This window comes from Talpa europaea (assembly GCF_964194135.1).
Source record: "Talpa europaea genome assembly, chromosome: 7".
In the NCBI taxonomy this organism is placed as follows: Eukaryota; Metazoa; Chordata; class Mammalia; order Eulipotyphla; family Talpidae; genus Talpa; species Talpa europaea.
In genome coordinates, this window is record NC_140074.1 from 456,771 (window position 1) to 470,823 (window position 14,053).

The 14,053-nt window shown below is 73.6% G+C and overlaps 1 protein-coding gene across 1 annotated transcript; it reads right to left on the reverse strand.

The window, feature by feature from the left end:
* Positions 1–2,293: 2,293 nt before the first annotated feature.
* TMEM250 (transmembrane protein 250) lies at positions 2,294–2,762 on the reverse strand (the record flags this gene model as incomplete). The annotated part of the gene is made up of 1 exon (XM_084238265.1): positions 2,294–2,762. The coding sequence occupies exon 1, from the start codon at positions 2,711–2,713 to the stop codon at positions 2,294–2,296; it is 420 nt and encodes a 139-aa protein (XP_084094391.1). The 5' UTR covers positions 2,714–2,762.
* Positions 2,763–14,053: the final 11,291 nt, after the last annotated feature.

The following is a 14,053-nucleotide window of genomic DNA, read 5'->3' on the forward strand; positions in this document are numbered from 1 at the left end:
GCTGCACGTCAACAGCCCACTGCCACCCCCACCCGAACTCCAGAACTTGGGGACCCTCCCTGTCCTAATGTGCACCCAGCAGGGGGTCCCGGGCGCCTCCCCGCCTTGGGCCTGCTGCTTCCTGGCTTCCAGGCAGCCTGGCACTGGGTGGGGAGACTGCCGAGCACAGCACCTCTGCACCCTGGGGTGCGCCCTAAATACTGCATTTCAGCACTGGGGAGCACCCTCTCCCCCAGGGCCCTGGGGCCCACCCTTGCCCAGCCTCCTCCTGCCTGCCCAGCATGTCAGGGAGGAAACCCAAGGTGCCCTTCAGCCCAGGAGGGACACCTGCAGGAGCATCACCCCCACTGCGCCCCACGGAACCCCCTCGCCTGCCAGTCCACTGCTCAGAGGTGAGCTCGGCCGTGTGGCTGACCGCTGACCTCAGGCGCGCAGCAGCAGCAGCAGCAGCAGCAGCAGCAGCGAGGGCTCTTGCTCGGAGGCTGTGGCCCCACATGGCGGAGCAAAGTCCCGGCCGCAGCTCGTCCCTCCTTGGTCCCCGCTGCTCCTTGGGGCCGCGCGAGGATCAGGAGACCCGCGCCGGGAAAAGCTTGCCCTGCACCCCCTTCTCCCGGCACCCCCTTCCTCTCCCGAAACACCCGCGAATTTCCAGCCCGGACAGCGACCCCAGAGCAGGCGCCAAGGGCAGGCCAGCCCAGGGGAGGACGGAGCGGTGACCCTCGGGCAGGCTCTGGCCAAGCGAGACCCGCAGCTCAGCGTCCCGTCCGCGTCCTCTGCCTCTCGGCATCCGCGAGGCCCCCGCGACTGAGGGGCCACGCCCGCACGGGGCAGCACCACGCGGGAGGGCAGACTCCCGCCCTGGATCTGGCCCCCAGGGCCGTGAGCCCCCCTCGCCCCACACCCGCGCGGGCCGGGCCCAGGGGCCGCGCCCTCAGGAGGCGGCGTCTCAGCTGTCACTCCGCCGACAGGTCTTAAAAAAATAAGTTTAATGCAGGAGGCTCGTTTCAGAAACGCTAACAGGCACTGCGACGCGAGGGCCCACGTCCCGCAAGTCAGCCCTGCTGCGCTCCACGTTCCGGGGCTGCGCCGCCCTGGCCTGACCCACGCCGGAGGGGCTCGCGCGCGGGGAGGAGGCAGGCGGCGCGGGGAAAGCGCAGAGGATGGGCGCAGAGTCTGCTCTGGGCGCCGGGCGGGTGGGCGGCTGCAGGGCCAGCTGGGGGAGGCAGGGTCTGGGGCCACCGGTGGCAGAGCCCGAGGGGCCAGGGCTCTGCCCTCATCGCCTGCTTCCATCTCTCCTCCACGGCAGACCAGCCCGCGGGACGCCACGCGGGAGCCTGGCACAGCAGGGTCACCTGCCTGGGACCGTGGTCCCCTGGGGGACAGCGGCAGCTGACCAATCACTGTCAGTGCCACCGTGGCCCGTGCCCAATGGCCTGTCACCCCAGCGTAACTGCCCAGTGTCCTCCCACCTGCCAATGATGCCAGCGGCAGCCAGTGTCACATGCCACCCTGTCCGAGCAGGTGGGCAGCGCACCCCCGCTGCCGGGGAGGGGGCCGGGGCCAGGGCCGGGCAAGCCCCGGTGAGTCCTGCTCCCTGGACGCCCCCCCAGCACGGGCCCCCTCTCTTGGCCCCTGCATTTCTGCCTGCCACTCCCGAGCGGCCCAACAGCCAGGGGCAGGGGCAGAGGAGAGGGCAGGGCCTCACGCAGAGCCCCCGCTGGTGATCCCAAGAGGCCCTGCAACGGGGTGTGCCCCACAGGCACATCTGACCTCAGTTCCGGGCTTCTCCTCCAAGCACAGGCCGGGAGACCCCATCAGAGTCAGAAAGGCGCCGAGTCGCCGCCCCATGACCCCTTGGAAGAGCCTCGCAGCATCCAGCTTGACTCCACCGGCCGCCAGAAAGAGACATGCCCGCCCCGGCCGTGCTGCCGCTGGACGCTCGCACACCCCGGCGGGCAGAGGCCTCAGAGACAGGTGGCCCTGGCTGTTGGGGTGTGGCCAGGGCGCAGGGCAGCTTCTCCGCCACACGGGGCCAGCCCAGGGAGCCCTCGGGTGTGGCCCTGGGCACCCCACCCCGGAGCTCCCCACGGCTGGGGCTGCCGCCCGCCAGGTCCTGGAATGGGGACAGGACGCGAGGTCCGAGCGCAGACCCGAGGGGCAGGCGGTCTGGGGGGTGCGCCCGGCAAGGGCCAGAGCCAGCCGGGCACAGGGGGCGCCTACCCCCCCTTCCCGGAACAGTCTCAGGCCTTCCTCCGGGCGGGCCCCGGGATGCCTGCCGGGCGGGGGGCGCCGGTCACATGTCCACGAAGACCATGAAGCACCAGCCCAGGCCGCCGACCAGCAGCAGGGTCACGTGGATGGCGTGGACCAGCAGCTCGTTGAGGACGCGGAAGTCCAGGCGCCGCCGGCCCAGCAGCAGCAGCAGCAGCGACAGCTTCAGCTGGAAGCGCAGCAGCGCGCGCACGCCCAGGTACTGCAGGCAGAAGAGCGCGGCCAGCGCGCCCCAGAGCGCGGCGGTCGCCAGGCTGCAGCCGAAGTAGAGCAGGAAGCGCACGAAGCCGTGCAGCCAGCGCGCGCGCGCGTACACCTCGAAGTTGTGGTACTTGGTGCGCGCGGGGCGCGGGGCGCGCGCGGGCCCGCAGGCCGCGTGCAGGCAGCTGGAGTGCGGGCCGTGGAAGGAGCGCGCCCGCCGCGGGATGGGCATCACCGGCATCGGGCCGGCGGGCGCTAGCTCGCGGGGGCGTCCGGGCGGCCGTCAGCACCGGCGTCGGGGGCGCCGGGGCCCGGGAGCCCGCGGCCCGGGGGCGGCGCGCGCCTGCGGGGAGAGCACAGGGACAGGGGCGGTCAGCGCGCCGGGGCACCGCGAGGCGCGCAGCTCTCGGCCCGACGGCCGCGCGGCCCGGGGAGACCCGCCACGCCCGGGGAGGCGCCCCGCGGGGGCGGGAGCCCGCCCCCCCCCGGCCGCCGGGTGCGGGGCCCACGCCCCTGGGGGCGCCCACAGCGCGCGGGGAGGCGGGACGGCGCCCGCGGGCGGCCCGGGCTGGGCCCGCACCTCACCTTCCCCCGAGGCGCCCCGCTCTGCCGGAGGGTCGCCGCGGGAAGGGGCCGTGCCCGCGGGGCGCCGGCCGGCCTCCCCCTCCCGCGGCTCCCGGGCCGCGCAGGCCCCGGCGCCGCCCCGCCCGCTCGCCCGCAGGCCCGGCCCACGGTGCCGGCTCCGGGGGCGGCCTCGCCGCGCGCCCCGCCGCCCGGCCCCGGCCCGCGCACGCCCGCTCACCGGGGGCCGCTCCGCGCCGCGGGGGAGGCCGGCGCGCCCCCCCGTGCCTCGGGGCTGCGGGAGCGGGGCGGCCGCATGTTCCGGGGGCGCGCGGCCCGGGCCTCACGCGTCCCCGCCCGGGGCCGCCCCGCAGGGCCAGGGGCTCCCGGGCCCGGCGGCCGGCGGCGTTTGGCCCCGCGTGGGCGCCGTAGCGCCGTCCCTCGGCGGCCGCCGTAGCCCCCCTCACCCCCCACGCCCGCCCGCGCCGACACCGCCTCCCTCGGCCGGCTCCGGGCGCCCCCGCGGCGTGTGCGTGCGCGCGCCCGCCGAGCGCGCCCGCGACTGAGCCGGCCGGGCTGCGGCCTCACGTCCGCCGCCGGGGCCGCGGCCTGTCCTGCGCAGGCGCAGATGGCGGGCCCGAGAGCGCGGTCCCCGGGCGGCTCCTCCGCGCACGCGCCGCCGCGCCCGAGGCGGCGGGCAGTGCGCAGGCGCGCGCGCCGGGGGGCGGGGCCGTGACCGGGTCGCCCGGGGGCGGGGGCCGGGCGGGGCGCGTCAAAGCCCGGAAAGGGGTGGCCCGGGGGTGCCCTGGCGTCCCTGCGCCCCCCGCACGGCCTCCTCGGGCGGCTCCCGCCGACCCCCGGCGCCCCGGGCCGAGGGAGGAGCCCGGCCCCGGCCCCGCAGCCCCCCGCGCCCGCCGGCTCCCGAGCGGCGGAGGCTGGCGAGGACCGCGAGGGGCGCTTCCCGGCGGGCCCCGAGGCCCGCGGCCCCTCCTTCCGCGCTCGACGGCCCGTCCCGGGCTCCGTCGTCCCCGGGCGCCCCCCGCCCCTGCTCGTCCCTCCGGACCCCACCAGGGCCTTCCCTGGAGGCGCCCCGCCGCCTGCCCGCCCCGGGCGCCCGCCGTGGCTGCAGAGGGGCCGTCTGGCCGCCCGCCCGCCCGCCCGGCCGGGCTGCCCCCCAGAGGCGCCAGGCTCCGCGAGCGGCCGCGTCCCTCCCGCCGACGCTCTCCCCGCGGCGCTGCCCAGTGGGCGGCCTGTCCAGCGCGTGACGGGCACCGGGCTCGCTGGGAAGCCCGGAAGCTGCTCCTCCCGCCCGGCCGGCGCTCTGACAGTCACTGCGTCCCCGGGGGCGCCTGCAGGCTGCCCACGTGGGCTGGCCACCCCTCAGGGTGCCCAGGGGGGTGTCCCGGGGCCCGCGGGGGAGGCGGCGCAGCTGCCGCTTCCTCGCTGGCCGGGCTGGGGTGTCCGGGCCTCCCTCCCTGCCCGCCCGGGGCCGGAGCGGCGGGCAGGGGCCTGGCGCCCCCTGCTGGGCGGAGCTGGGGCGGCGGCGGGAAGGCGGGGTGCCGCAGGCCTGGCGGAGCGGGGTGCGGAGACAAGCCCCAAACAGGCTTCTCTGGCTGCCTCCAGCTCGCGGGTGCTAAATGCGTTGTCCACCGGGGGCAGCCCCTCGGTTTGGGGCCATTTAGGCCCGCTGCACCCCTCCCTGCACTCCTTGGCGGGCCAAGCCTCCCAGGACAGGAGAGGCTGCAGGCCCGGAGCGGAGTGGACGGTCCTGGGGCAGCGCAGCCCAGCACTGCAGGCCCAGCCAGGCTCCTGGGTTTGCTGCTGTGCTGCAGGGACGAGGCTTTGTGCGTGGATCTGAGGGAGACCCACCGCCTTCACGTGCTGTGGGCTCCATGAAGTGGGGGCCTGAGTGCTGCCCGAGGGCACGAGGGCTCGGCGGCCACGGCACTTGACTGGCACAAGGACTGGGCTGCCAGGGGCCCGGAGGCCACCCCGGAGAGGCTGACGGCACATGGGGCATGGGGTGCGGTGCCCAGAGCGTGGTGTGCGCAGCAGGCTAGCTCTGGTATGGCTCCGGCCCCCCTGCTTTCTAGCTGCGGGTGCAGGCCTCGGGTCTCAGCCGCGCTGCACCCCAGTGTCTGGACCTTGCGCTGGGGTGCTGCTGCAGCTGCCAGGCAGAAACCACCTGTGCAGCTAGATGAGGCCTCAGAAGGCTGCCCCTGCACTCATGTCTGCCTCGCTGCTCCCCAGCTCCGGCCCCCGCCCCCTCCAGTCCAAGGGCACTGGAGCTGGCCATGTTGGGAGAGTCATGCCCAGGCAGGGCGCCCCTCCCTGCACGTGCCCCCACCTCTGGAGCGGGAGTTGCCAACTCCAGCCTCCAGCCTGGTGGCCGGTGCCTGCTGGGCACAAGCTTGTCCAGTGGCTGCTTAAAGTGTCCGGCGTGTGTTGGGTTCTGGGGGCATCCCCTGGCATTTCACTGGCCCAGCTCCTGGGGCCCTGCAGTGTGTGGGGAGGGCAGCTGTGCAACCCCAGCAGCACTTGGCGCTGCGAGGCTTTGGGGCACAGTGGGGGAGGCAGCCCTCACCCCCCGCAACAAGTGGGGCATCCACTCGGGCACATGACTTGGCCTGAAGTGCCCAGCCCTGTCCAGGGACTGGCGCTCCCCACACCACTAATGGCGCCTGAGCCCACGGAGCGCTCAGGCCCGGGACGGAGCCATGCCAGGCAGCTGAGAACCAGCCAGGGCCCGCTCGGGACTGGTCCGCCTCCGCCTGGGGAAGGGCACGGCCCTCCGGGCAGCCAGCCTCTCCTCAACAGCTGTGCCCACTGCTCCGGGCCGGCATGAGGAGCACAGGCTCGCGGCAGGGCGGCTGCCCCAGGCCCTCCCGGCTGTCCAGGCCAGGCTGCGCCGTCCACTGCTGACTTCAGAGGAGACACTCGCAGCGCCGCTGCCGGAGCAGTCCTGGCGGGGCTGTGGTCGCCGGAGCCACCCGCCTGCTCCCAGCCCGCCGAGGGACGCACCTTACGGTGCCAGCGAGACGGACATCCGCGTTTACGTGTCACTTGTTGCAACGTGAGTGCTGACTTGTCCTCTCAGAACTTGTGATGACCTGCGCGCGTCCCGGCAGGTCTGCAGAGGGAAGGGAAAGGCCCGGAGTGTTACTTTCAGCATGTTTGTCACTTGGAAAACGGCACCAAAGGTATCCGGGCGAGAATGCCCCTGGGATCCAGCATAAACGAGGGATCTTCGGAGAGGTTTATTTTGGTCGGTCATGGCTGATGGGCCCCAGCGCAGGACTTAAAGTTAAATTATGCAAAATCAGAAACAAACCTTATACTACTTAATCAAACATGCATAAAACTGTCAGGCCCAAATAAATTCTCTCAATTAACGTGCTTCAGACTGTGATTGCATTCGCTAATTTAATCAGCCCCAGAATAATCCAGAGGCCTAGAATGACGGATGGCTGAGTGCGCCCCGTGGCGGCAGGGCACGGCCCCAGCGGAGTGGGGGCCCCCAGGATGGGTCCACGGCCAGGCACCGTTCTCCCACATGGATGGCGACTGCCGCTCTCAAGTGGCCCCAACCCCTGCGGGCCCGGGGCTCCAGCGCGCCCAAGAGCACAGAGCGCTGGCCCGGAGGCAGCGCGTGGCCCGATGAGCCAGACCCGGAGACCGGCTTCAGGAGGGCGCCCCCCGGGGGTCTGTGTCCAGATGGTCACCTGGCCGGCAGGGGCAGCCACAGCCCGCGGGCTCGGCCTGCAGTGGTAGAGAGGACAGTCCGGGGCTCCACGCGGGGTAGGAGGTTCCAGACAGAAAACGGGTGGTGGGTGTGGGCAGGTGTTTGCGGGGTGCGGCTGGCCGAGCCCGCCGCACCTGCGCTGTGCCCTTGAAGCTGGGCCGGGCAAGTGCATGTTACACAGTAGAAAAGTGAGAGAGAAAAACGCGTCTCTAAATGTTCGCATCTGCATAAACAGCCCCACGAGACTGACGCGCGGCCAGGCCTGGGTGCCTGCAAGGGGCACACCGGCCCGCAGAGGCCCAGGCCCGCCTTCCCAGTGGGGGCCGCCCTGCCCCCTGCCTTCCCTCCCAAAGTGCCCCGTCCCCCCGGACACGTCCAGTGGGCCCCCTGCGGCTGCCTCCGGGGCTTCTCCAGTCCAGCCACCCACCCGCGCCTCAGGAGAAGCCCCAGTGCCCGCGGCGCCCAGCTGGGCCTCACCACCCACTGTCTCGGGCCGAGGGACTGCTTGGGGACGGCCTCCCAGGCTTACTTGACCTATTTTATGCTTCAAGACCAGCCCACAGCCCCTCTCCCAGGACCCCTGGGCTGGACCGGACGCCGCCCCGGCACACGACCCAAGGCCCTGGGGGGCCCGTCTGTGTCTGATGCTATGGCCCAGCGTCCCTGGCGGGCAGGACCCGTGGACTGTCTGGCCAGAGGAGCCAGGACCCCTCCAGGAATTGTAAAGTGGGGGCCTTGGCAGCTCTGCAGGTCCCAGGTGGGGGCGTCCTCTGTGGCAGACCCTGGTCCTTGTCCCCGCCGGCCCTGCCTCTGGGAGCCCACAGACGGGGCGCGGGTGGGGTGAACAAGGCAGCCACCCCCAGGCCAGGGCGGGAGCAAGCTTGGGCAGGCTGGGGCGCGGGGCTCAGCCGCCACAGGGTTTAGGAAGTGCTGGGGGGAGCTGCCGGGCTGCGGGGCTGGGGCTCCAGGAAGGCAGTCTGGCTCCTGGCACCCAAGGGCGCCCTCCCCTCAGCTAGAAGGGCACCACCCCCGGAGGCGGGGCCCTCTGGCCCCTCTGGAGTTTGAGGGTGTCTGAAAGGAAATAAGCCGGGCAAAGCTGGGGCGGGACGGGGCTCCTCTCAGCAGCCCCCCGAGCCGGCAAGGCTGGGGGACCCCTATCGGTCTCCTCCTGGGCAGTCTTCGGGAGTCGCAGCGCCTGCGAGGAAGAGAGGCCGGACTCAGAAGTCGGGGTGGCCGGAGGCCGCTGCCCATGCCAGAGGCTCAGCCCCGCGGGGAGACGGGAGCCGCCCCAAGCAGGGAGGCCTGAGCCCGCGCGCCAAGCTCCCACCCTGGGCAGGGCCGGGGCTGGTCCGGGGAGCTCCCCGCTCTGCACCCCTGGGCCAGCTTCCTCCCGCGGAGGGGCCGGGCGCCCCCCCACGCCCCCGCGGGGGTCAAGCCCGCCTGCTCCGGCACCTGGTGGAGGCCAAAGAGCCGCACCCCGGGCTGGGCTGGCCTCCCGCGGCCCGCGGCGCCCTGGGCCCTCCGGGCCGCCGCCTGGCCCCGCGTCCCGCCCGCCGGGCACCCTTCCCCGCCCTCCCCGCGCCAGGGCGGCGCGCGCGGCACCGCAGACTGGGCGCACCCCATCCCGCCGCCCCCCCGCCCCCCGCCCCCCGCCCGCGCACTTCACGGCCGCCCGCGGCGCGGGGGGGGGGGGCACCGCCGGTTCGGGCCCCGCAAAGGAAAGCGGCCGCACCCCCGCCGCGGGCCCCCGGCTGGGCCGACGGGCGCGTCCGCAGCAGCAGGTGCGCACCCCACGCTGAGGGCCGCGCGGGGACCAACCGCCCGCAGGGGGACGCGCCGGGCGGGGCCGCCCCGGGCCCGGAGCCCCGCCCCCCGCCCCCCCGCCCCCCCGCCCCCCCCGCCCCCCGCCCCCCCGCCCCCCCGCCCCCCCGCCCCCCCGCCCGGCCCGGCGGCTGGCGGCCAGCAGGGGGCGCGCGCGGCCGGCGCGGCCCCGGCCCCCCCGCGCCCACCCCCGCCCCGCGCTCTCCGGCCCAGGCCCCCCGGCCGGCCGCGGCCTCCTCGCGCTCAGCCGGGGGCAGGCGGCCCGGAGCGCCGCGCGGGCCCGGCCGGCAGGGGCGGTGCTTGGAGGCCCAGGCCCCCTCGCAGCACCCGGGGGCGCCCCAAAGCACCGAGCCCAGAAGGGTCTCGCTGCCCCCTTTGTGGGCGCCCGGGGCACGCCGCCGGGGGGGGGGGGGGGGGGGCCGGCGGGCCCGGGGGAGCGGGGCTCTCCGTGCGCTCCCCGGGGCCACCCCGGCTGGGCTCTGGGCCGGCCCCGCGTGGGGGTGCAGAGGGGCCCAGGGGGTCTGAGGAGCACCGGACAGCTGGGGTCGTGACCTCACACCACAGTTCCGTGGGCTCGGGCTCACCCCCGAGGGCCATGCTCGCTGGACACCGGGCAGATGGGGACCCGGCAGACGGGACAGCGAGGCGCCCCAGACCAGGGAGGCAGAGGAGGAGCCGAGACCCCTCCCGGCTGAAGGACAGAGGCGCAGAGGGCAGGCGAGACGTCCAGGCGTCTGGGGGGCCAGCTCTGGGAGTCCCCCCCTCCTGGGACCTCCTGGTCCCCGTCTCCCCAGGGTGGTGGGGGCCGCTGTCCCCACCCAGCCCCCGCCTGGGGCTCATCTCCCCACGTGGGGCGTCCCAGCCTGGGGGGGAGCTGCGGGCGGCGGGGCACTCCCCCCAGGACCGGCCGCCCCCCTGGGAGGGTGGCTTGGCGACGCTGGGTGCGCTGCTGTCGAAAGCCCGACAGAAGAGCAGCAAGGACGGGAGCCAGGGCCCAGCCAGCAAGTGTCCCCTGAGCCCCTGTCCAGCCCCCGCCCTGCTGGACCCACACCAGACAGCTGTGGACGTTCCCACAGGCCCCTGTGAGGGCCTGGGCTCTGAAACGGACGTCCTTCCGCCCGCGACCCAGCAGCAGCAGCGCGTGGGGTCAGCAAGGCTCCCTGCGCCCCAGCTGGCTCCTCCTGCAGCACCCGCCCCACGCCCCGAGCCCGCTGCCCGGCGTCACCCACCTCACGCCGGCTGCAGGTGGCAGGCGGGTCTCTCTCTCTCTCTCTCTCTCTCTCTCTCTCTCTCTCTCTCTCCCCCTCCCTCTCGTGCACGCCCTCTGCTGCTGACACCGCATGTCGGGTTATTTATGAATTCGTCTCCTTGCCCGGGAGGGCTCCACACCCGTTGCCATGGTCACCCGAAGCCGCTCTCTTATTAATTCTGCATGTCACGAGACAGACCGGCCCGCGCAGGGGAGCCGCGCTTGCTGTTGGGTTCTCAGTGCGGCCGCCCCCCAGAGCGCACGGCGGCACTGCCCTTCAGACGTGGCCTGGCCGGGCCTGAGAACAGGGCGCCCAGACAGCTGCAGCGTGGGCGAGGCCTGACGCCCCCGGCGGCCTGGGCAGCTCTGTCCACCAGCCCCGGCTGAGAGAACCAGGAGGACCCAGCACCCGTGGGCTCACCCTGCGCGAGCGCAGCTCCAGGGAGGCCCATCCTGGGGCCCAGGGGCCGTGTGGGCATCCACAGCCACGGGCCAGCCGCAGGGCGCGGAGCCAGCGTCTTGACCAGCTGCGTGTGTGCACCAGGACGGGCCTGGCTGTGCCTCGCGCCTGGGGGCGGGCGGCCCTGTGGACCACACGCTGGCCCTCGCTGAACCCCAGCACCAAAAAACGGGCCTCGTGCCCGGACCCCCAGCTCTCTGCCCCACCCAAAATCTGCCCTGGGCTTGTCTGGCCCACCACAGACCAGCTCAGCCCACCGCTCGGGCGGAGCCCGGGCACCTGCCCGCCTGCCCGCCCGCTGCTGTGGGGCTCGTGGCTCCGGCCCGCCCGGCCTGGGCTGGGGCAGCAGCGGCCTCTCTGCCCGTGACCAGGACACCCCTGCCTCCGTCCCCCACCGCCAGGGCTCTTCCTGTCCCACCCCCAGGTCCTCCGCTGTCACACAGGCTCGCTCGCCATTTAATTAAGCTTCCTTTAATTAAAAACCTGAGCTCTTTATTGGACTCGGTAATTGATTTAATTTTCTGTGAAATTCAAGTGCCAAATGCCTCCATCTCCTGAACCCCCAAATTTGGGGGGTGGAGCTGACCTACAAGGCAAAAGCTCCTAGAGTGGGGAGTTTGCACCTGCAGCTCTGCAGACAGGGGTCCAGGCCACCCCCACCCCAGCCACCCCTGCCCCCAACCACCCCCACCCCAGCCACCCCTGTCCTCAGCCACCCTGACCCCACTCTCTCCCCCTTCTCCCTGCCCCCATGAACTGCAGGTTGCGTTGGCTGAACGCTCCCGCCACTGCTGAGGGTCCTGAGGCCTCCGGAGAGCCTGCGGCACAGGTGGTTCGGGGCTCAGACCCCACTGGTGGCCCTAGGTACAGACAGGGGCTCGTCCTCTGGGCCCAGAGGTGATGCCACATGCTCCTCCCGAGGGTGCCTCTGGATGGGGGTGCCCAGACTCCACGGTGTTCCTGGGACCCAGGGCCCAGGTGCTTGTTCTGCCCTGCTGAACCCCAGCGCCACCCCAGGGGCGCAGCGTCTGGCCTGGCTGCTCTGGGCTTGGTGGGCAGGGGAGCAGGGGCAAGAGGGAAAGTCCAGATGCCCTCCTAGGCCACGCTCAGAGGGCCAGGTAGCCAGGGGCTGCGGCCTCCCGCCGGAGCTGGACACGGGACATGGGAAGAGGGAGATTTCTCCTCCCTGACGGGGCCGCGTCCTGAAGGCACCTTTAAAAATAGAGGTGGGGCTCGCTAGACTCTAGCGTCTCCTCCAGGCCTCAAGTCCAGCAGCCGTGGGACCTGCCGGCTGGGCTGGTGCAGGGTCCACGCAGAAGCCCCCAGGGCGGTGAGCACATGGCCCAGGGCACAGGCTTGGCCTGGACACCGAGCCAGAGATTCTTCCTGCCGGCACGGCCCTGCCCCGGCCCCCACCCGCCCGGTGTCCCGTCTCTGGGCCTGCCCAGCCCTTGCGCCAGCAGCCTCGGAGACACCCGCACAGCTGCAGGCTTGCCGGCTCCCGCGCCACCTTCCCAGACACGCGGAGCTGGGCTGACAGGCCCGCCCACGTGCTGGCCCCGGGGCGCCCCTCAGAGCCGGGCGCCCCCAGGAGAGGCCGTGTTCATTCCTCCTGTTTCACATGTGCCACGGGCGGGCGGGCTGGGAGGTATTGATTTTGCTCTATTTTACTGGTTTAACTTAATGACTAGAAACCCCAACAAATAAAATTTCCTTTAAAAACTCAGGGAGATTGATGGCGAGGGACTGAGCCCCGAGCCCGTGTCTGCACACGGGGGTACCCCGGGACGGGCCAGCAGGACTGGCTCACAGCTCCCTCGGAGGGCAGGGCCGGCTGCCACAGGGCTCAGGCTGTACACACTCCTCGGCGCTCTCACATGCCCCAGCGGCCTCTGTCCTCGCTGACCCTGGAGGCTGACCAGGGCCAGGAAGGGCCAGACAGGGCCAGGCCGCTGGCTGCCTGCGTACTGCCCAGTCCGGGCCCTAGGCCATCCGCCGGCCTCGGGGTCCCCTGGGCCCCCGAGTGGGGCCAGCGCACTCCTGGGCAGGCTCCCGGCCACGCTGGGACTGGGAGGCGCTGGCCGCAGGGGTCTCGGCCGGCGTGTGGCCAGGCCTGCTCGCCTCCCCTCCCCTGCGGCACAGCAGGCGGCCTGAGCAGGGCGGGAGGTGAGTGATGGCCGGCGCCTGAGCAAAGGGCTCAGCACCCTCGCCGGGGCCTCCTGGGGCTCTGTGCCTCAGGCGGTGGGGAGAACCTTCGCTTTTTGGGGTGCCTGGGGGCCTGCCCTGAGCCGCTACCTCACACTGCAGGGAAGTCAGCCTGAGCTCTTGCGAGGGCCGGAAGGGAACCCAAGCCCAGGCCAGGCCGCGGGGGAGGATGCCACAGGCCAAGCCCTGGGGTCACAGCCCCACTGGCCCGATCCGGGCTGGGCCCCCAGGAGTGAAGGGCCGGTGCAGGCCGCGGCCGGGTCTCCGGGTCCACCTGTCTCCTCAGCTGTGACGCGGAGGCCTCGGCCCCGCGTGAGGACCAAGCTGCAGGAGAGCAGAGAAAGGGTGTCCGGGTCGGCCATCGCCCCAGCAGCCGCCAGGGTGAAGGACCCCGTGCCATGTTGGACTCTGAAGTTCTAAGGGAGACGCGGCCCCGACACCCGGTCTGACCCGATGGGGGCTCCAGGGCCCCTGCTAGGACCACACCCGCCCGCCAGGCCCTCCTCACCAGGCCCCGCGGCCTCAGGGCTCGAGCTCTTGGCTTCCGGGCCTTTGCGGAAAGACGCCCCTGTCCACCCTCCTGGGGACCCCGGCAGGGCCGTGGCCCCGCCCACGGCCCCGCCCACGGCCCGCCCTCCCGGCCCCGCCCACGGCTGGCCCCGCCCACGGGGCACGGTCCCTCCGCTGGGCCCCGCCCTTGCCGCCCCCACCCACGCTGCTGGCCCCGCCCACCCCACCCGCGGCCCCGCCCCTCGCCTGGGCCCCGCCCCCTCGGGCCGGGACCTCCCCTCGGGGACGGCGAAGGGCCGGACGCGCCGCCGGTGCCCACGCGGGCGGCTCCTGCGCGTGCGGGGCCGTGCGGGGCCGCGGTGTCCGCCCACGCGTGCTGTGCCCGGCGCGGGGCTGGAGGCCCCACGGGGTGGGGGGAGGCCCCGCCCCGGCGCCCCGCGGCTCCCTCCTCCGCAGAGGCGGAACCCGATCTGCCGCCGGAGCAGCCCTCACCTGCCAGGTGTCCCCGCGCCCCCCCCCCCCCCCCCCCCCCGGGCCGCCCGCTGTTCACAGGCGGCGCCGGCGGGAGCCGCGTCTGCTTCGCGGTGCCCACGCGGCAGGCCCGGGCCGCGCGCCGGGGAGGCCCTCGGGGTGGGGGCGCTGGTCTCCCCCCCAGCCCTTCCCGGGTCGGGGGCCCTGGGCGCAGACGGATCCTTGGGGCCCTCTCTCCTGCCCGCTTGGCAAGGCTCTTCGCAGCTGCCCTGTGGGGGACGCGCCTGGGGGGACTTCGTGGTCCCAGAGGCTGGGTCCTGGGGAATGTGGCCAGGCCCCGGGCCTGCTGGGGCTGCTGGGGGGGCGGAAAGGGCCGGCATATCAGGCCACAAGCTCTTTGTGGGGATACACCCCCGCACCCCTATGGGCTGGCAAGGGCCTGAGGGGTCAGCCTCTGACCACCTCCGGCTTGCGCCCAGTGGGCCGGTTGGGCAGGGAGGAAGAGCCCCTGCCTGGACCCCAGGGACGTCCACACCAGGCCCGGTGGCCTCGTGGGGCCTGG